Source organism: Salvelinus fontinalis, chromosome 18 (genome assembly GCF_029448725.1).
Source record: "Salvelinus fontinalis isolate EN_2023a chromosome 18, ASM2944872v1, whole genome shotgun sequence".
NCBI lineage: Eukaryota > Metazoa > Chordata > Actinopteri > Salmoniformes > Salmonidae > Salvelinus > Salvelinus fontinalis.
In genome coordinates this window covers 31,415,742-31,439,258 of record NC_074682.1, presented here as the reverse complement: position 1 = coordinate 31,439,258, position 23,517 = coordinate 31,415,742, and the positions used below count along the sequence as shown (strand labels likewise).

General features: G+C 41.6%; 1 protein-coding gene across 1 annotated transcript; it reads right to left on the bottom strand.

Annotated features, from left to right (window-relative positions):
- Positions 1-548: 548 nt before the first annotated feature.
- Positions 549-22,426, bottom strand: LOC129815279 (isotocin receptor-like). Its single transcript, XM_055868948.1, has 3 exons — positions 22,249-22,426; positions 20,696-21,981; positions 549-1,622 (listed from the first exon to the last, which is right to left on the bottom strand). Exons 2-3 carry the CDS (start codon positions 21,627-21,629, stop codon positions 1,375-1,377), a joined length of 1,182 nt encoding a protein of 393 aa, XP_055724923.1. The 5' UTR covers positions 21,630-21,981; positions 22,249-22,426; the 3' UTR covers positions 549-1,374.
- Between the last annotated feature and the right edge of the window lie 1,091 nt (positions 22,427-23,517).

The following is a 23,517-nucleotide window of genomic DNA, read 5'->3' as shown; positions in this document are numbered from 1 at the left end:
GGCAAATTCGCCACTGGCGCCCTGTGCTCTTCACAGATGAAAGCAGGTTCACACTGAGCACATGTGACAGACATGACAGAGTCTGGAGACGCCGTGGAGAACGTTCTGCTGCCTGCAACATCCTCCAGCATGACCGGTTTGGCGGTGGGTCAGTCATGGTGTGGGGTGGCATTTCTTTGTGGGGCCGCACAGCCCTCCATGTGCTCGCCAGAGGTAGCCTGACTGCCATTAGGTACCGAGATGAGATCCTCAGACCCCTTGTGAGACCATATGCTGACACATGCACATTTGTGGCCTGCTGGAGGTCATTTTGCAGGGCTTTGGCAGTGCACCTCCTTGCACAAAGGCGGAGGTAGCGGTCCTGCTGCTGGGTTGTTGCCCTCCTACGGCCTCCTCCACGTCTCCTGATGTACTGGCCTGTTTCCCGGTAGCGCCTCCATGCTCTGGACACTACGCTGACAGACACAACAAACCTTTTTGCCACAGCTCGCATTGATGTGCAATCCTGGATGAACTGCACTACCGGAGCGACTTGTGTGGGTTGTAGACTCCGTCTCATGCTACCACTAGAGTGAAAGCACCGCCAGCATTCAAAAGTGACCAAAACATCAGCCAGGAAGCATAGGAACTGAGAAGTGGTGTGTGGTCACCACCCGCAGAACCATTCCTTTTTGGGGGGTGTCTTACTAATTGCCTATAATTTCCACCTTTTGTCTATTCCATTTGCACAACAGCATGTGAAATTTATTGTCAATCAGTGTTGCTTCCTAAGTGGACAGTTTGATTTCACAGAAGTGTGATGGACTTGGAGTTACATTGTGTTGTTTAAGCGTTCCTTTTATTTTTTTGAGCAGTGTATATCTGCACACAGTTCATGGTTCTTATTGATATTATTTTGACTTTCGAACTGAGGGTGGCCAGATACCCTGAAAGAGACCTATCCCTAGACAAGTTAAAATATCTTCATGCCTAGAACAGCCTCCAGGCTTCCATCATAATGCTCAAATCTGAATGAGAAAAAAAAATACAGGGGGCATATGGTAAAACTAATCCTGTCTGAATCGTCCACTGGAAAAACAGACATTCTAGGGTAATAATTACATAACTGACGTTCTATAGTAATACTAGTCCAGTGTGAATAGGGCTTGAGTCCGACCAACCCCCTCTCCTCTCATGGTCCTCCTCTAGAGTCTGTGTGATGGAGAAGGTCATTGAAGGTTAGAGAGTACCTCACACCAGGCCTCTTCTGGTGTTCCCATGGTCCTCATGAACTGAAGGGCTGTGTGATGCTCCTCTGACTGGTATAAAGAATGGCTTTCGGGGGTAGGGAGAACCTGTCCCACCCCAACTCATCTCCTCCATGGTCCTCACTCCTCATGTGCTGGAGGTCTGAGTGACGCTCCTCTGACTACTATGGTCCTTGACGACGTAGGTGGAAATGCTCCTGCGGCTCTGCTGGTGGTCAAATCCTCCGCACCGTGAGGCCTTCAGGTACTGTGAGGAGCAGCAGACAAAGCACCTCATCAGGTCATGAAACAGGTGGCCAGCGAAGAACATATAGATCCACGGGTTACAGCAGCTGTTCAGGCTGGCCAGTAGCATGGCAATGATAAATGCCACGTCTAGGATAGAGAGAGAGAAGGAAAGAGACATTGAAGTCATATAGAAAGCTTCCTGAATACTGTCATTTTCAACTGCAGACAACTTCCAATATACATTGTAGATACATTAAGTCTATCACAGCTTTAACGAACGCCAAAACACAATATGGTACCTACAGTATAGAAAGTACAAATATTTCTCCTTGTCCGAAATATATACTTGTTGCCTTGACTGCAAATTGGTACAGTGCAATCTTTGCACCGTAGTTCATTTCAATAGCAATTGATTGATTGTCAAGTTTGACGTGCATTCAAACTTTCAAACTTGAAGGAACAATAACAATCTGTTTTCGATAAACTGCTATACTTTGGCAGGCATTCATGCACAACAATCATCATCTTATTATTCACAAACAGCAAACTATCATCTGACATTCTTCTCTCCAGGCATCTGGGGCACTATTCAACCAAACCCGGTAACCAGAGTTCCGGTTTAGTCAAAAACACCATTCTTCTTGCACTATATGAATGTAGTACCCAACGAAGCAATGTTTACTGTGTGAAACAAAAGAAACTCAATAGGACACTGATCCGGGAAGGACGGTGTGTGTATGTACTGTGACCTTTGAAGCCATTAGATGAATCCCTACTGGCAATCTGACATTTCACTAAATGAGTTTAAAGTGAACAGAATTGGCATAGGTTTGAGATGGAACCTCCTCCATCTCTCTCTAGCTCTCTCTCTCTCTCCTTCCATATGCCTCTGCTCTTAGATATAGTATGATATATATTTTATTGTCCATTTACATGGACATTTATTTTGTGACGTCAGCATACAAATACACAAACACACAATATATTACATGCAGTACAGACAACCGGAAAGTTAGCACACGTTGTACATTTCCACATATTAAATGTCTCTGGCCTACTGTCCGACCATGAATTGGGCCTGCATCTGTCCTATGTCCCAATGAAACTTGTCTTGCTCCTATTCTTGCTGAAAGGTGGGACCCTTTAATCTCCTATCGGAGAGCAGCAGCTGAAAACAGCTGGCTTTCTAGAACAAAACAAATCAACAAATCATAGTGATCCCTGGCCTGGCTGTGGTGTGTCTTACATATTGGTGGAACGGAGGAAAGGAAAGGGAAACCCCAACTGACATATGGGAACAGAGATATAGATGGAACCATGAAGGTTGATGGACAAAAAAAGAAAAAGGCTAATTTCAATTCAGTCTTGGGTCTTGGGGGGGGGGGGGGGTTGTTCGATATGGCAGTTCCTGATGTTTGTCCCCCATGAGACACCATAGGAATAAAGCCAGTACTACTTCCGCAAGTTTGGTGCAGTATTTACAAGTTAAAACATGTGCAACATAATGTCTTATGAAAACAAAGTCAGATCCTCTGCTCTGATGGCCAGGTCTATCGTGTGTTCTGCGGTAGGAATGGAAAATCACAATCAACGCAGCTTTGTATCCCTAAGTGGACAGGTGAGCATTGTCCAAATCAAAACCCAACCCTCAACAGTAAATCATGATAAACTCACTAACAAATCTCTGTTTTGGATGAGACTGAATTTATGACCAAAATTATCCTATATTATCCTTTGTAGTCAATTTTGACTAATATCGATTTCACATAGGCCGTTTCCTATCAGAGAAGTTGTCTATTGCCTTCAATTGTACAGAGCATTCGGAAAGTATTCAGACTCCTTGACTTTTTCCAAATGTCATTACGTTACATCCTTATTCTAAATTTGATTAAATTGTTTTTCCCCCCTCATCAATCTACACACAATACCCCATAATGACAAAGCAACAATTGAAATATCACATTTACATAAGTATTCAGACAGGACTTTGTTGAAGCACCTTTGGCAGCAATTACAGCCTCGAGTCTTCTTGGGTATGACGCTACAAGCTTGCACACCTGTATTTGAGGAGTTTCTTCAATTCTTCTCTGCAGATCCTCTCAAGCTCTGTCACGTTGGATGGGGAGTGTTGCTGCACAGCTATTTTTTTAATTCTCTTCAGAGATGTTCAATCGGGTTCAAGTCCGGGCTCTGGCTAGGCCACTCAAGGACATTCAGAGACTTGTCCCGAAGCGAATCCTGTGTTATCTTGGCTGTTTGCTCAGGGTTGTTGTCTTGTTGTAAGGTGAAGCTTCGCCCCAGTCTGATGTCCTGAGCGCTCTGGAGCAGGTTTTCATCAAGGATCTCTCTGTACTTTAATCCGTTCATCTTTCCCTCGATCCTGACTAGTCTCCCAGTCCCTGCCGCTGAAAACATCCCCAAAGCCGTTATGCTGCCACCAGCATGCTTCACCGTAGAGATGGTGCCAGGTTTCCTCCAGACATGACACTTGGCATTCAGGCCAAAGAGCTCAATCTTGGTTTCATCAGACCAGAGAATCTTCTTTCTTATGGTCTGAGTGTCTTTAGGTACCTTTGGGCAGACTCCAAGTGGGCTGTTGTGCGTTTACTGAGGAGTGGCTTCCGTCTGGCCACTCTACCATAAAGGTCTGATTAGTGGAGAGCTGCAGATATGGTTGTCATTCTGGAAGGTTCTCCCATCTCCACAGAAGAACTCTAGAGCTCTGTCAGAGTGACCATCGGGTTCTTGGTCACCTCCCTGACTAAGGCCCTTCTCCCCCGATTGTTCAGTTAGGCCGGGTAGCCAGCTCTAGGTGGAGTCCAGGTGGTTCCAAACTTCATCCATTTAAGAATGATGGAGGCCACTGTGTTCTTAGGGACCTTCAATGCTGCAGAAATAATTTGGTACACTTCCCAAGATCTGTGCCTGAACACAATCCTGTCTCAAAGCTCTACGGACAATTCCTTTGAACTCATGGCTTGGTTTTTGCTCTGATATGCACTGTCAACTGTGGGACCTTATATAGACAAGTGTGTGCCTTTCCAAATAATTTCCAATCAATTTAATTTACCACATGTGGACTCCAATCAAGTTTTAGAAACATCTCAAGGATGACCAATGGGAACAGGATGCACCTGAGTTCAATTTCGAGTCTCATAGCAAATGGTCTGAATACTTATCAATCATAATCAAGAATAAACAAGTCACTGTCGCTATTTCCGTTTTCAGAGACTTAAAACCTGTTTGGGATAGGGGGCAGCATTTTCACGTTCGGATGAAAAGCGTGCCCAGAGTAAACTGCCTGCTACTGAGGCCCAGAATCTAATATATGCATATTATTAGTAGATTTTGGATAGAAAACACGCTGAAGTTTCTAAAACTGTTTGAATGATGTCTGTGAGTATAACAGAACTCATATGACAGGCGAAAACCTGAGAAAAATCCAACCAGGAAGTGGGAAATCTGAGGTTTGTAGTTTTTCAAGTCATTGCCATTCGAATATACAGTGTCTATGGGGTCATATTGCACTTCCTAAGGCTTCCACTTGATGTCAACCGTCTTCAGAACCTTGTTTCAGGCATCTACTATGAAGGGGGAGCGAATAAGAGCCGTTTGAACCAGGTGTTTGGCAGAATGCCATGAGCTATGTCTCGCGCGCAGCCGTGAGACATAGCTGCCATTCCTTTTCATTTCTAAAGACAAAGGAATTGCCCGGTTGAAACATTACTGAAGATTTATGATAAAATTATCCTAAAGATTGATTCTATACATCGTTTGACATGTTTCTACGAACAGTAATAGAACTTTTTGGACTTTTAGTCTGGATTTTCGTCTGGACTTGCCCGCGCCTTGTGAATTTTGATTGGTGAACTAAACGCCCTAACAAAAAAGAGGTATTTGGACATAAAGATGAACTTTATCGAACAAAACTAACATTTATTGTGGAACTGGGATTCCTGGGACTGCATTCTGATGAAGATCATCAAAGGTAAGTGAATATTTATAAGGCTATTTCTGACTTTTACTGACTCCACAACATGGCGGCTATCTGTATGGCTTGTTTTTGTGGCTTGGCGCTGTACTCAGATTATTGCATGGTGTGCTTTTTTCCGTAAAGCTTTTTTGAAATCTGACATAGCGGTTGCATTAAGGAGAAGTATATCTTTAATTCTATGCATAACACTTGTATCTTTTATCAAAGTTTATGATGAGTATTTCTGTAAATTGATGTGGCTCTCTGCAAATTCGCCGGATGTTTTCGAGGCACAACATTACTGAACATAATGCACCAATGTGAACTGAGATTTTTGGATAAATTATATGAACTTTATCGAACAAAACATACATGTATTGTGTAACTTGAAGTCCTATGAGTGCCATCTGATGAAGATCATCAAAGGTTAGTGATTCATTTTATCTCTATTTCTGCTTTTTGTGACTCCTCTCTTTGGCTGGAAAATGGCTGTATGTTTTTCTGTGACTAGGCGCTGACCTAACATAATCGAATGGTGTGCTTTCGCTGTAAGGATTTTTTTTAATCGAACACGATGGCTAGATTAACAAGTTAAGCTTTCATTTGGTTTATTGCCCTTGTGAATGAATGAAAGTTAAATATTTAAAAAAAATATTTTTTAATTTTGCGCTCTGCCATTTCAGCGGATGTTGTCGAGGGGTTCCGCTAGCCTTAATTAAGTTAAGGTATTTCTGTTTTTAATTTATCAATTAATCAATCAAACAAATCAATCATAATCAAGAATAAAACAAGTGACTGTCGCCGTTTCCGTTTTTAGAGGCTGTTTTTATTTTGTATTTTTTATTAATTATAAAAAAATTATAAAAACAAGTTTTTGCTTTGTCATTATGAGGTATTGTGTGTAGATTGCTGAGGAAAATGTTTTCTTTAATCCTTTTTAGAATAAGGCTGTAACGTAACAAAATGTGGAAAAAGTCAAGGGGTCTGAATACTTTCCGAAGGCACTGTGTTTACCAGTAAGCTGTTGTACGTACCAATAAACTAGTCTGATGAAGTGAGTGTTATTTAATTCATGAAAAGATCAGCAAGTAATAAATCATTTTTGGTCTCTGGGGGAAAAGTGCATACATTTATAAAATTGAAGTTAAATAACATAATAATGGACCCTAGCAAATGCATCAAGTGGGCTTGCAATTTAACACACCATCATCAGAGAACTTTCAACTCTTTAGTTTCCTCAGCATATAACGTAAATAACGCCTAAATAAGCGAAGGAATTATTGAAAGAATAATGGCAGTTTTCCACTCCCTATACAGTACTGTATGTGAGGGTGATAAAGTGAGTGTGTACATCTTCCCTTCCACTCCCTGTCTGCATGAGTTATGATCAGAGCCTGGGTTGAAGATGAGACCTGCTAACAGCTTCTCTCTCTCTCTCTCTCTTTCTGTCTCTCTCTCTATAGCCTCTCCTTCATTTTACAGACTGTTGAATATACATTATGCTATAAAGACATATAGGACACAAGGCCTCAAAGGAAAACTATATCTGGTATTGAAGGGATTTGATTCTAAAGAAGATTGCAGCAGTACCTATCCTACAGTACAACTTGATAAATAGAATGCCTACATTACTCTCCCCATAGGAGAACCCTTTGAAGAACCGTTTTTGATTCCAGGTAGAACCTTTTTGGTTCCACAGAGAACCGTTTTGGGTTCCATGGGTTCTACATGGATTCCAAAAGGGTTCTACCTGGAACCAAAAATGGTTATCTTATGGGGACAGCTGAAGAACTCTTTTGGGAACCCTTTTTTCTAAGAGTGTTTATTTCTATGAATAGGACTCAATGAACTGACAATCTGATAGGACAGTTGAGAGCTGAACAGCCAGATGTCAATTATAAGTCAGCATGGTAAGACATGCATGTACCCATGTCTTAATAGGTTTCTCCTAATCATATATTAATATGCACAGTGAGAGGCACTTGTCAGGTTTCTCTAATGTTTTGATCTAATTCAATTACTCTCGGTGTGTCAGTGTTATTCCTTCAGCCAATTAATATTGCGTTGTGCCACCTCCGCATGACTTGAGATAATGAATCTGCAGTGTGGGTGTGTGTGTTTGTGTGTGTGTGTGAGATACAGAGCGAGGGAGAGAGAGAGAGAGAGAGAGACAGAAAAAGAAAAAAAGACAGTTCATGGATCTTAATTTGTGCAAAGACACCGGCCTTGTATTGCAGCATAGTCTAGCACAGAAGTCCATGGCCATTATGAAGCGTGGATTAGCTCATGGTGTTGTCTCACCATCCAGAGAATGAATCACACGCCAAACGACAGAGTCATATATCCACTGCCCTCCTCCACGCCCTGACAGGCGTTCAGAGTTAAGCTGTCAAATAGGCTCACGGTAACAGCTCAGGCAGACTGGTGCAATTCATTGCCACAGACGCCATCTATATCACTTATGGATTGAAGGCCTAAGGTATGGCCATAATAACCACAAGATGTTCAAAAATGTTTTGAAACGTTGAGGGTTTGCTTTAGCCTGCCTGGAGTGCCAAGTGGGCTGGGTTCGCATTTTGGGATTTTACTATTGGTTCATTATAACATGCAAGCTCAATCAAGCATACTTTCACTTTTTTCGTCATTTAGCAGATATGCTCTTATCCAGAGTGCCTTATGGTTAGTGAATTCACCTTAAAATAGCTAGGTGAGATAACCACATATCACAGTCGAAGTATGTGAAATTATTTCAAATATTATGAAATCCCATCTTAATGATGAGTGGGTGAACAAAAGAGGGGGATAAAACTTTCAAACACTCTTTTGTTGCTGATTCAAAACCTGAGTTGCTCCTAGCCTTCCCCATACCCAGAGGTCCCAATGCTGACTTCCTTCCAAGTCCATAAGGCTTTTGAAATGTAATTTTTCTGAGTATTTGATGATATAGCTCCATTGGGATCCATTGCTCAATGGCTGGCTCCTGCTGCAGTAGCTAGCAACACAAAGCGATGGTTGAAAGGTGGTCTGGAGCAGATGGACTCCCCTGAGCTCCCCTTTAAAGGAGGAATGCTTAAGATAAGAGGAGCAAATCTCCTGACAAATTATGTTATTATACAGAAAAGACACAAATCAGGACACAGGACCCCATAAGGTGAGAGAGTGGAAGGAACACTTTGATGTCACAGTACATTTACCCTCCCTAGCTCTAGAAAGGCCCTGCAGGGCTTTGAAATGTATAACTGCTACTTTCTCCTACTCTTCGCCTCATTTGGTTGTTTCCATTTTGAGGTGTATTTATGGATTGTAACAACGTCATATATCAACTTTGAGCTTGATGGTTTTTGTTTGGGCCATTCCAGTGATGTACTATATATACAAAAGTATGTGGACACCGCTTCAAATGAATGGATTCGGCTATTTCAGCCCCACCCGTTGCTGAGAGGTGTATAAAATTGAGCACACAGCCATGCAATCTCCATAGACAAACCTTGGTGGGAGAATGGCCTCAATGAAGAGCTTAGTGACTTTCAACGTGGCACTGTCATAGGATGCCACCTTTCCAACAAGTCAGTTCGTCAAATTTCTGCCAGAATGCATACTGCCAACTGTAAGAGCCCAACCTCACTAATGCTCTTGTGGTTGAATGAAAGCAAGTCCCCGCAGCAATGCTCCAACATCTAGTGGAAAGCCTTCACAGAAGAGTGGAGGCTGTTATAGCACCAAAGCGGGGACCAACTCCATATTAATGCCCATGATTTTGGAATGAGATGTTCAACGAGCAGGTGTCCACAGACATCTGGTCATGTAGTGTATGTGATATGTTTTTGGGTATATACGATATCTGTATCAAAATACTGACTGTATTTGGACTTTTTGTATATACAACAACTGTACTATATACTGCATTTTTTTGCAGAGCAGGTGAAGTGAACATACTTAAAGTGTATATACATGTGTCGTTGTGACGTTGTCCTCCGGTGGCTAGCTAGCTAAAATTTGCCTATCCTAAATTGGCCATGGATGGAGATAGGGATTTGGACTTGTGGTTTTACTTAATTCTCCGTACTAGTTAATGATTATAAGGGTGATTCTGATCCAACCATAAACTCTTATATTCTGCCCCTGGCATGAGAGAATGTAAGTTCAAAATGTAGATAGATGTAGTAGGCTAATGTTAATTAGCTGGCTCATCGTTGCCCATGAAAGGAAGTTAGGCTAGTGAGCAAGCATTTTAGCCAAGTAGTCTAGGACAACAAAAACTAAAATCATATACTATGTGACAGAGTCATAGACCACTTTGTCAACGCGAAAGAGAGGAGGACGGCATTTGTGTTTCTTTACAAGTAGGGGGAGTGAACATGTTTTTTCTACACATGCACAGACACATACAGTTGAAGTCGGAAGTTTACATATGTAACCGATGTGAAATGGCTAGGTAGTTAGCGGTGGTGCGCGCTAATAGCGTTTCAATCGGTGACGTCACTCGCTTTGAGACCTTGAAGTAGTGGTTCCCCTTGCTCTCCAAGGGCCGTGGCTTTTTTGGAGCGATGGGTAACGATGCTTTGTGGGTGACTGTTGTTGATGTGTGCAGAGGGTCCCTGGTTCGCGCCCGGGTCGGAAAGGGGGGACGGACAAAAGTTATACTGTTACACATTCACCTTAGCCAAATACATTTAAACTCAGTTTTTCACAATTCCTGACATTTAATCCTAGTAAAAATTCCCTGTCTTAGGTCAGTTAGGATGACCACTTTATTTTAAGAATCTGCAATGTCAGAATAATAGTAGAGAGAATGATTTATTTCAGCTTTTATTTCTTTCATCACATTCCCAGTGGGTCAGAAGTTTACATACACTCAATTAGTATTTGGTAGTATTGCCTTTAAATTGTTTAACTTGGGTCAAATGTTTCAGGTAGCCTTGCACAAGCTTCCCACAATCAGTTGGGTGAATTTTGGCCCATTCCTCCTGACAGAGCTGGTGTAACTGAGTCAGGTTTGTAGGCCACCTTGCTCGCACACACTTTTTCAGTTCCGTCCACAAATGTTCTATAGGATTGAGGTCAGGGCTTTGTGATGGCCACTCCAATACCTTGCCTTTGTTGCCATTTTGCCACAACTTTGGAAGTATGCTTGGGGTCATTGTCCATTTGGAAGAACCATTTGCGACCAAGCTTTAACTTCCTGACTGATGTCTTGAGATGTTGCTTCAATATATCCATAAAATTGTCCTCCCTCATGATGCCATCTATTTTGTGAAGTGCACCAGTCCCTCCTGCATCAAAGCACCACACAACATGATGTTGCCACCCCTGTGCTTCACGGTTGGGATGGTGTTCTTCGGCTTGCAAGCCTCCCCCTTTTTCCTCCAAACATAACGATGGTCATTATGGCCAAACATTTCTATTTTTGTTTAATCAGACCAGAGGACATTTCTCCAAAAAGTATGATCTTTGTTCCCATTTGCAGTTACAAACCGTAGTCTGGCTTTTTTATGGCGGTTTTGAAGAGGTGGCTTCTTCCTTGCTGAGCGAGCTTTCAGGTTATGTCGATATAGGACTCGTTTAACTGTGGATATAGATATTTTTGTACTTGTTTCCTCCAGCATCTTCACAAGGTCCTTTGCTGTTGTTATGGGATTGATTTGCACTTTTCGCACCAAAGAACGTTCATCTCTAGGAGAGAGAACGCGTCTCCTTCCTGAACGGTATGACGGCTGCGTGGTCCCATGGTGTTTATACTTGCGTACTATTGTTTGTACAGATGAACGTGGTACATTCAGGCATTTGGAAATTGCTCCCAAGGATGAACCAGACGTGTGGAGGACCAAATTCTTTTTTTGGAGGTCTTGGCAGAATTCTTTTGATTTCCCCATGATGTCAAACAAAGAGGCACGGAGTTTGAAGGTAGGCCTTGAAATACATCCACAGGTACACCTCCAATTTACTCAAATGATGTCAATTAGCCTAACAGAAGCTTCCAAAGCAGTGACATCATTTTCTGGAATTTTTCAAGCTGTTTAAAGGCACAGTCTGTATTGTAAACTTCTGACCCACTGGAATTGTGATACAGTGAAGTATAAGTGAAATAATCTGTCTGTAAACAATTGTTGGAAAAATTACTTGTGTCATGCACAAAGTAGATATCCTAACCGACTTGCCAAAATTATAGTGGAAAAACTAGTTATAATGACTCCAACCTAAGTGTATGTAAACTTCCGACTTCAACTGTAAATCAGAACAGCGAAATTGTATTTAGCTTACATTGATTGTTTTTGGTATTTTTTATTTGTCACTGTATTAGACTAAGCATAGGTGATTTGATGATTCTGAAATGTTGAAGTTGAAATGGAGCTGGAATAGTGACGGCAGTTCCTGTTTTCTTTGCGACTTGCAGTTACTCTCTGTGGTTCTAAATCAATAGTTGTTTAGTTGTCTGAAAAAGTCACCAAAATTAACTTGCTTGACCATGCTGTAGGTAATGTAACTGTTTTTTTTTTTTACATGCAATATGCTTTGTGAACTTCACCAGACAGAGTTTGCTCTCCGGTTTTGTGACTTCACCGTACAGAGTTTGCTCTCCGGTTTTGTGACTTCACCGTACAGAGTTTGCTCTCCGGTTTTGTGATGTAACAAAGGTGGGGTTTAATAAGGCTAGGGGGTGCTGTTGTCACTATTTATGGTAATCGTGTAATTTTTGAAACGGCTTCCTACAAAATTCTTGATCGTACAATATGCATATTATTATTGTTATTGGATAGAAAACAGTCTATAGTTTCTATAGGAGTTGACATTTTGTCTCTAAGTGGAACAGAACTCATTCTACAGCAATTTCCCTGACATGGAGTCAGATTTCAGAAATTTTGGCCTCTGTTCTGGAGTCAGTTTTAAGGCCACTGTTATTCCTATGAGTATATGGACACTGCTTACGTCTTCCCCTGGATGCCTTTACGTGATGACGATTTGAATGGTGTCGATTGCACAATCACAGGCATTATAAATAAAAAAAACCTGTAGCTAGGAACTCTTTTCTTGCTGCGTCACGCGCGCGGCGGCCACCGACCCGCACTTGTTCCAAGCATTAGTGTAGGGAGTAATATTACTCTGGTCATGTTTCTACTCGTTATAGGAGTTAAAAACATCATAAGGTAGTTAATTTAAAGCGTTTTATAGCAATTTATATCCGTTTAGTGCGATTTTGGGACATTTATTTCTGAGACGCTGTGAATCTCTGGGCACGCTTCCAGTTCATGTCGAACGCAGTTGGCATTTCCACATGGCAAGAGGACAGCTTTCCACCAAAAGACGATTAGACCCAAGAAAGGATCCTTTGCCCAAGATACTGATGGAAGAACAGCTCAAAGTAGGAACAATTTATTATGATAAATCGTGTTTCTGTCGAAAAATGTTAGTGGCTTAGGACGCCATCTTTTTTGACGTAGCTTCGCTTGGCGCAAACTGTATTGAAAAGTAAGGATAATTTAAAAAATGTAATTCCGCGATTGTATTAAGAATTAAATTGTCTATCAATCGCTGTCCACCCTATATTTTTTAGTCACGTTTATGAGTATTTATGTATACGAGTAGATCACTGTCTAATATGGCGCACCAATATTTTCTCACCAGCTGGGCTACTTTTCCCATTGTCTAACCATGATTTTGGTGGCTAAATATGCACATTTTCGATCAAACTGTATATGTATGTTGTAATGCGATGTTACAGGGGTGTCATCTGAAGAATTCTGAGAAGGTTAGTGAAAAAAATAATATATTTTGGCGATGTTTACGTTATCGCTCTCTTTGGCTAGAATCAATGCTGGGGTAATGTTTGCACATGTGCTATGCTAATATAACGATTTATTGTGTTTTCGCTGTAAGACACTTAGAAAATCTGAAATATTGTCTGTATTCACAGGATCTGTGTCTTTCGATTAGTGTATGCTGTGTATTTTTACGAAATGTTTGATGATTAGTAGTTAGGTAAACACGTTGCTCATTGTAATTATTCTAGTCCATTTGTGACGGTGGGTGCAATTGTAAACTATGCCATCTACCTGAAATATGCACATTTTTCTAACAACCTATCCTATACCATAAATATGTTATCAGACTGTCATCTGATTAGTTTTTTTCTTGGTTAGGGGCTATAAATATCTTAGTTTAGCCGAATTGGTGATAGCTACTGGTGTTGGTGGACAAATAAAAGATGATGGATTATGCTAATGTGTTTTTAGCTAATAGATTTACATCTTTACATATTGTGTCTTCCCTGTAAAACATTTTAAAAATTGGACATGTTGGCTGGATTCACAAGATCTGTGTCTTTCATTAGCTGTATTGGACTTTAATGTGTGAAAGTTAAATATTAAAAAAAAAATAATAATTGAATTTCGCGGCTCTGCCTTTTCAGTGGGGGTGGGGGGGGTGTGCCGCTAGCAGCACCCCAGTCCTAGACAGGTTAAATTATTTTGGGCCTCAGGCCTATATAATATCACAGTGGCAAGGCATATGAACTAACAGGTTATAGAGCAAACAACACAATTATCACAACACATAGGTTGTAATATGGCTTTTTTTATGTCTGGGCTTCACCAATGATTTTACCAACACCACACTACTGTGTGATTGGCGTGAAACCAATCCAAACTGGCTTCTCTTTTTTTTGGTGTGCCTGGACCATTCACAGTTGGGCTCGCTCAGTTTAGCTCAACGCTGATTGGCTATTATTAAAATAAATGTATTAATCAATGCTACCGGCATCAAAAATGGCATTCTCTTTTTGACCTGACAGCATCAGATAGATGGGCAACACATACATGCATGTATGGAACCAACCTGGACTCAGGGGTAGACGTAACACAGTAAATTATTAACAAAAATTGGCTTTCACAAAAATGTATTCTGGTGTCACACCCTGATCTGTTTCACCTGTCTTTGTTCTTGTCTCCACCCCCCTCCAGGTGTCGCCCATCTTCCCCATTGTACTTATACATGCGTTCTCTGTTTGTCCGTTGCCAGTTCGCTTTGTTTCGTCAAGCATACCAGAGGTTTTTCCCGTGCTCTTGTCTGGCTCCAGTTGCTGTTTTCTAGCTTTTCCAGTTTTGACCATTCTGCCTGCCCTAACCCTGAGCCTGCCTGTCGTTCTGTACCTTGCCATACCACCCTGGATTACTGACCTCTAAATGCCCTGACCCTGAGCCTGCTTGCCGTTCTGTACCTTTTGGACTCTGCTCTGGATTACTGACCTCTGCCTGCCCGTGACCTGTTGTTTGCCTGCCCCCCTGTTTTTGTAATAAACTTTTGATATTTCAAAACTGTCTGCACTTGGGTCTACTCCTGAGCCTTGACACTCGGCCTATAGCACATCACGTGAAGGGCCAGAACAGGAACAATTTAAAAGACCAATATTATTTGACAACCTTTGTGAAAAAGGATGAGTGAGAAAGTTAGACACACAAATATCATAGTTCGAAAGCTGTTTTCTGAAGAGCTACAATTGGATCAACAGATTGATCTGGAACGTGCTCATTGTTCTGGGAAAACCAGGGGGCACTGGTGGTGCCAATGGTGGTGCCAATGAAACCAGACCCAGGCCAATTTGAGTGAGATTCCTCAGGTTCAAGGATAAGCTTGCAGTCCTTGAAAAAGCCAAATGCCTTAAAGGGTCCTACATCTTCATCAATGAGGACTTCTCTATGCAGTCTGACAAAGAAAGAAGGAACTAATACCAGCCATGAAGGCTGCAAGAGAACAAGGTGACATAGCATACTTGAGGATTGACAAACTGATTGTTCACCCTCCCTCCCTAGGAGTTAGGAGGAGCAATAGACAGGGAGCTATGAATATAGATTTTTGAAACACCACTGTCCAATGAGAAAGAAACGTATTTATGTTGTCAATGTATATAACCTGACCCAAGTTACGATATTACCAACCAGAACGTTCACTAATAGATCCGGTATCACATCATCAACTTGAATCAATCACATTTTTACTAACATGGCTGAACATTGTTCTAAAGCTGTATCAGTGGCACGAGGTTGTAGTGATCATAACTTGGTTGCACTCACTAGGATAACTAAAAAAACAAAAGCTGTCCCTAAGGTAATCTACCGAAGTCCTACAGAGGGTTTCAATCAGGACTCATTTGTGAGTGAAAAAAAACAAACTACAAGGCGTCAGAGTATGTAACATCTAGCACTCTGAATCTGGTGATTCAATTCCTGGTCCTATCACACTTAGAGAACTGTTCAGTTAGTACTCTCCTGGCCCCTTACACTGTCTGAATTCGTCCTGCTAGATGACCTAAACGAGGACATGCTTAAACCACCTGACCAAGTCCTAAAGCAATGGGACTCACTAAATCTTTCTCAGAATATTACCAACCCCACAAGATATGACTCCAAGCACTCAGAAAATGATACTCTCATCAATGTTATCCTCACAAATAATCCTGATCGGTATCAGTCTAATGTTTTCTGTAATGACCTTAGTGATCACTGTTTAACAGCCTGTGTTTGTAATGCCGCTCAGTGAAACGACCTGCCCTGATTTGTCATAGACCCTTACTAAAAAACTTTAATGAGTAAGCCTTCCTTCATGACCTGGCCTCTGTAAATTGGTATAGAATTACCTTGATCCACTCTGTCGAAGACGCTTGGGCCTTCTTTTTTGATATTTTCAGTGATATTGTTAACAAACATGCCCCCATAAAGAAAATGAGAATTAAAAACAGGTTCAGCCCCTGGTTTGACCATGATCTTGCAGAGTTACTACACCTCAAGAATTGCATTTGTCGAAAGGCTCGGCACACGCATACTCAGGTGACTGGCTCTCATTCAGGCAAATGAGAAATACGTGCACTCAGGCTATCCGGAAGGCCAAAGTTAGTTAGTTTAAGGAGCAGTTCTCTCTCTGTGGGTCTAAACCCAAGAGGTTTTGGAAAATGGTTAAAGACCTGGAGAATAAACCCTCCTCCTCACAGCTGCCCATGTCCCTTGAAGTTGATGATGTGGTTGTTACTGACAAGAAGCACATGGTTGAGCTTTTTAATCACCACTTCATTAGTCAGGATTCCTATTTGACTGCAAAATTGTATCTCCCACCCCTTCTAATGCGACTAGCCCTGACGCTCCTCCCTCTTTTCCCCCTGCCCCACTACAAAGTTTCTCCCTGCAGGCGGTCACTGAGTCTGAGGTGCTAAAGGAGCTCCTTAAACTTGATCCCCAAAAAACATCTGGGTCAGATGGTTTATACCCTTTCTTCTTTAACGTTGCTGCCACTAATTGCCAAGCCTATCTCTGAGCTTTTTAACCTGCCTCTTCTCTCTGGGGAGGTTCCCATTGCTTGGATGGCAGCCACGGTTCGTAAATTTTTTAAAGGGGGAAATCAAGCTGATCCTAACTGTTATAGGCCTATTTCTATTTTGCCCTGTTTATCAAAAGTGTTGGAAAGACTTGTCAATAATCAACTGACTGGCTTTTTTGATGTCTATAGTATTCTCTCTGGTATGCAATCTGGTTTCCGCTCAGGTTATGGATGTGTCACTGCAAACTTAAAGGTTTGATTGGGTTCAAGTCCGGGCACTGGCTGGGCCATTCAAGGACATTCAGATACTTGTCCTGAATCCACTCCTGCGTTGTCTTGGAGGTCTGCTTAGGGTTGTTGTCCTGTTGGAAGGTGAACCTTCTCCCCAGTCTGAGATCCTGAGTGCTCTGGAGCAGGTTTTCATCAAGGATCGCTGTGTACTTTAATCCGTTCATCTTTCCCTCAAATCGTGTCTAGCCTCACAGTCCCTGCCGCTGAAAAACACCCACACAGCATGATGCTGCCACCACCATGCTTCACCAAAGGGATGGTGCCAGGTTTGCTCCAGACATGACGCTTGGCATTCAAGCCAAAGAGTTCAAACCTGGTTTCATCAGACCAGAGAATCTTGTTTCTCATGGTCTGATAGTCTTTTAGATGACTTTTGGCAAACTCCAAGCGGGCTGTCATGTGCCTTTTACTCAAGAGTGGCTTCCGCCTGGCCACTCTACCAAAATGGCCTGATTGATGGAGTGCTGCAGAGATGGTTGTCCTTCTGAAAAGTTCTCCCATCGCCACAGAGGAACTCTGGAGCTCTGTCAGCTTGACCATCGGGTTCTTGGTCACCCCCTTGACAAAGGCCCTTCTCCCCCAATTGCTCAGTTTGGCCGGATGGCCAGCTCTAGGAAGAGTTTTGGTGGTTCCAAACTTCTTCCATTTTATAATGACGGAGGCCACTGTGTTCTTAGGGACCTTCAATGATGCAGACATTTTTTGTACCTTTCGCCAGATACTTGAATGGCCCAGCTAACATGCTAAGTAGTTTAAAAGTTTGCAAACGCAAAACTTGTCCGTGATAGAATCAAATACGCATCCTTTGGGTTGCTAGATGTTTGCCTTATACACCCCCCCAATCACCATACTTTCGTTTTTGCCATAGTTCCTGCAGTCAAATGACCAGATGTCCCTCTAGTGGCCTCATGGGTGGAATGTTATTAATATATTTCATAATTTAATATTTAATAAACATACTTTTTTTTAAACGCTCTCTATGTCAAACGGGTTTGTTTATATTTCAGTTTTCTGTGTTGTATATGAAGTGTAATATTGGGATGCAAACTCAAAATGTTATACATTTCAACTGTATATTTGACATGGTACATGGGTCTTCTTATTTTATTCCCATAACCATGTGTGTGAGGTCTATACTTTTGTTTCAAAGTAGATTTGTTTAAGTCTACTGTAAAACTTCTCTCTTATGTAACCATACCAAATGTAACATATCACACTAATTTGAGTGTCCCAGATTGGCATATACTATGTTACGTCTACTCTATTAGACCAGGCTGATGGACAGTGGTGTGGTGCTATTTTCTAAGGTGTGGAAGCTCAAAAGAAAGTGTAAAACGTTATCATTTCCTCACTCAAAGTTTGTACAGACAGATATATAGTTTTTGAATAGCCTATCATTATATAGAATATGCATAATATGCATTCTACAGTTGCAACATCTGGCAAACCCACACATTATTGTCTCAAGACATTTTTCAATGTTTAATACCCTCAAACACCAATTTAGGCATACCTAATTGTAACATAGGCAATCATCAATGTCAATTTTGAATTCTTCACGTTTTACTGGTGAAACTGCATCATTGGAATAGCCTATGCATTTTGATCTTCTTGAATAACTGTTTTGTGAGCAAGTTATAGCAGATGGTGTTAAAAAACTATATATATATATCCTGGTGTACTCTGTTGAGTTTTGGCGCATGAGAACTGGGGCCTGGGATGAAAATAAAAAATGAATACTCAAACAAGGTTCTAAAGACTGTTGACATCTAGTGGAAGCCTTACGAAGTGCAATATGACCCTAAAGACACTGTATATTGGATAGGCAAACCTACAAACCTCAGATTTCCCACTTCCTGGTTGGATTTTTTTGTCAGGTTTTTGCCTGCCATATGAGTTCTGTTATACTCACAGACATCATTAAAACAGTTTTAGAAACTTCAGAGGGTTTTCTATCCAACTCTACTAATAATATGCATATTCTAGCTTTTAGGACTGAGTAGCAGGCAGTTTACTCTGGGCACCTTTTTATCCAAGCTACTCAATACTGCCCCCTGTCCCAAAGAAGTTAAAATGGTGTAAAATACTTGTATGTTTGAAGACTTTTAATTATGAGATTTCTGTTGTTTGAATTTGGCGCCCTGCACTTTCACTGGCTGTTGTCAAGTCGATCCCGTTAACCGGATCTCAGCCATAAGAAGATAAGGAGCATTGGTGGCAAATCTGATGGCCGAATGGTAAAGAACATCTAGCCGCTCGAGAGCACCCTTACCTGCCAATCTATAAAGGATGTCTCCGTAATCTAGCATGGGTAGGATGGTCATCTGAATCAGGGTTAGTTTGGCAGCTGAGGTGAAAGAGGGATTACGATAGAGGAAACCAAGTCTAGATTTAACTTTAGCCTGCAGCTTTGATATGTGCTGAGAGAAGGACAGTGCACAGTCTAGCCATACTCCCAAGTACTCGTATGAGGTGACTACCTCAAGCTCTAAACCCTCAGAGGTAGTAATCACACCTGTGGGAGGAAGGGCATTCTTCTTACCAAACCACCTGACCTTTGTTTTGGAGGTGTTATGAGAAGTGATAATCTTAATTTTGTAAAAATGTTTATAATAATAAATGATGAGTAGAACTATTAGGCATTTCACAGATCTTGATGAGTGTTATTTTAAATGATTGTAGCACCCTTCATTGTTCTGAAAGGACAGTGCCAGGATATATCTAACATGGAAATATTTTAAGATGGTCATACCATGAATGATTTAGCTATTTGATTTTGAAATTTAGGACCCCTTTAGGTATAACAAAAACCTTTACTTGGCCTTTACTGCTATAGCCTATGGAAACACATTGAATAACACATTTATGCAGTAAATGGCAAAAAATATAGTAAAAAAATAAATCAAAAGGAATAAGGTTTTGAAGTGTCTGTCCTATATCTAGGAGATGTTAGAAATATTAGTGCCTTTTTGGACACATTTAAACCGTTTAACCCGAACGGCCTGGGTCTTAACCAATAGCCAATAGGCTAAATGTGCCAAGCAGGGCTACAGCAACTTCCAGAGAGGGTAAGGCTCCTTGGGCTTTGCGGTACCCTTTCTGGTTTGGGTGTCCTCGGCAGAACGGTGTCACGTAACCAAGCGGTCACATAATGTTTTGGGTTCCACTGCGCAAGAGAGGGTCCGTGGAGTTTTTTGAAAATCAAGGCAAACACACGGTGAATTTAGATTTTTTTTAAATTCACGTTCTGACGGTCCTCTGCAGTGCATACGTGTATCCAATAGTTATTCATAATTATTGCCACTGCCAGAGAGAAGACAGGGAAGAAACCACAATTTACCTACCTCTAGACCGCCATTTAGTTTGTCATTCAATTATTTTTCATGACATTCTTGTGATAATTAATCAGAATTAATTTTCCAGAAATAGTTTTACCAGCTCTGTGTATTCTCAAATTGAAAAAGGTGAGGGAGCGCCGCTCTCCTGCCCTCCTGCAGCACTACAACCCTGCTTATGGAGCCAACAATTGATGTACATTATGCAGTATTGCTATGTTTATACGTGCTCCTGATAAACCCATCCATGCATAAAGCAGTGTGTAATTCATGCATAAAGCAGTGTGTAATTCATGCATAAAGCTCTTTACAATTACCTTCTCTGGGTGCAGCAGGATCCCATGCCGACCACATTTGTACGAAGAAAAAAGGAGTCCAGCAAACAATATAAGCTAGGACTATGACAAAAGTCATTTTGACAGTTCGGATCTTCGCTTTTGATATGAGCCTCACGCTGCTCACTCGAGAGAGCGCTGCGCCTTTGTACGCCCGCGGCGTCAGAGACATACACTGATCCCGTCTGGTTTTCATTTTAAAGTTTTGCCATATTTTAAAACTTATCAGGCCATAGCAAAGACTTAGGATAGCCACTGGAATTATGTAGATTGTAAGACTAATCCATGTAATGTACGCCTTGGCGCCCCAGGGTTGCACGAAGTCCCCCCAACAGTCATAAACTCCGTTGCCCACATCCCTCAACGAAAATATATACACTTGAGGGGTACTGAAAATCAGACTAAGCATCCAAGAGGCAATCACATAAAAACGGTCCTTCCTCTTGTGCAGAGAGCGAAGCGGCTGACATATCGCCACGCATCTGTCTATGGACATTAGAACAAGCATGTAGGTGGACCCGAACATCCCGACAACCTGTAGGTACTTCACCAGCCTGCACAGTAAGTCCGGCCCGTAGAAGCGGAATGTAATGTCCCATATAAGCTGCGGGAGGACCTGAAAGATTGCCACCACCAGGTCCGCAATACTGAGGTGTTTCATGAAGTAATACATCCGAGAATGGCTGTGCTTGCTCGTATGGATAGCCAAAAGGACGCAAATGTTACCAACCATCGCGAGCAGCAGAACTAGGATAAGAACGGTCACCTCCACTTTGGCCACCTCCTCGTTCCGCTTCAAGGGGTTCACGATGGACTGGTTCCTAGTACTGGTATCGTTTCCACCGCGACTCGAGTTGGTCCGTGAATCATTTATAATCGCCCACAAGTCTTGGTCTCGCAGAAGGTCCTCCATCATTCATGCGTAAACTCGCCACCTTACACAAGCTCCGTTTTCTACGTAGTTCTATGTGCTTTTGTGAAATACAATTTTTGGAACTATACGATGCTCCGTCGCTCTGTTTGCATAGTGTGTTTCACCTGGAGCCCAAAAACACTGCCTATTATCGAGTACCAGACATCGGTGAAGTGACTGATTGGCTCCTCATCTGTTCCTTGTTTATTTGTTTATCATTTCCCGTTATTGCAAAGTTTATTAAGATGTTTTTTTCTGTTTACATGTTTGTCTCTTGGACGGTAGGTTTACCAAAGGCATAGTAAAATCCAATAGTAAGGTGTCCCAATTAGGCGTAGACTCTGGGAGATATGTTCTAGGTAAAAACAAATAAAAGAAGCCTACATTTTACAAGTCAGTGGCTAAAAGATCAAACATGGATAAATGAATAAATAAATGTATGATATGTGCAATTACTAGACTAACCAATTCAGCAATCAATGTCAACCATATTAATAGGCTACTAATAATATACTAATTATAATAATCACCATAATCTTACAAATAATAATTCTAATCATACTTACTAATCATGATCAAAATTATAACATTAAGATACGATAATTAATATTCATGTACTTACCATATTATAAAGACAGCCTTTCCAACGTGATGCACAGCAACTAGTGCGCACAGATTATTTTCTAGAGGGGCTTTGGTCCACATCCCTCGATGTCTTTGTAGCATGTATGAGGTCTAATGCAGTGCTTCAAGCACAGCATACCAAATTGTGCAAGCTGGGACCCTCCCTCTGCCCACGCGCTCTTTTGGTACCACTTCTGTCCCAACGGAGGACCGGCTAAGATACTCACAGCCGTCACTAGATGGCTATGCAAGCACCAGTATATCATTTTCCAACCTATAATTAACACAGGGCATTTATTGTTTGTTTTTTACAGTAAGAAAAAACGAAATGCGTTATCAATATTTTACGCATGAAAGGTACAAGTGGAGCCCCACATTTTCAGAATAATATAAAATTAAAATGTTTTGGGCTTTCCTATTTTGCATGTTATCTTGGCATTAATACGTGTCACATATCAGTTTGCAAACAATGTTTAAAAAAAATACAGTATATATATATATATATATCATTAAGTTAAAACTTCTCTAGGGTAGGGGGCAGAATTCGGAATTTTGGATGAAATGCATGCCCAAATTAAAGAAGGATTACTTTATCCTATCCTAGGTATTCCTTAGAGAGGTGGGGTTTCAGGTGTCTCCGGAAGGTGGTGATTGACTCCGCTGTCCTGGCGTCGTGAGGGAGTTTGTTCCACCATTGGGGTGCCAGAGCAGCGAACAGTTTTGACTGGGCTGAGCGGGAACTGTACTTCCTCAGAGGTAGGGAGGCGAGCAGGCCAGAGGTGGATGAACGCAGTGCCCTTGTTTGGGTGTAGGGCCTGATCAGAGCCTGAAGGTACGGAGGTGCCGTTCCCCTCACAGCTCCGTAGGCAAGCACCATGGTCTTGTAGCGGATGCGAGCTTCAACTGGAAGCCAGTGGAGAGAGCGGAGGAGCGGGGTGACGTGAGAGAACTTGGGAAGGTTGAACACCAGACGGGCTGCAGCGTTCTGGATGAGTTGTAGGGGTTTAATGGCACAGCCAACAGCTGGGCTCCCTGCTGTTGGCTGGATAAACATCTTGTGAATCCAGTCAACATGTCTGATTTTTAAAAAAGTTTTACAGCGAAAACACCACGTATATTTATGTTAGCTCACCACCAAATACAAAAAAGCACAGACATTTCTTTCACAGCCCAGGTAGCTTGCACAAAACCAACCAAACTAACCAAGAACCAACCAAACTAACCAAGAAACAACTTCATCAGATGACAGTCTTATAACATGTTATAT

Coding starts and splice junctions, on each gene's coding strand:
- LOC129815279 (XM_055868948.1), bottom strand. CDS start 21,629: ATGATGGAGGACCTTCTGCGAGACCAAGACTTGTGGGCGATTATAAAT. Junction 1,623..20,695: donor TCCTGCTGCACCCAGAGAAG/GTAATTGTAAAG, acceptor TCTCTATCCTAG/ACGTGGCATTTATCATTGCC.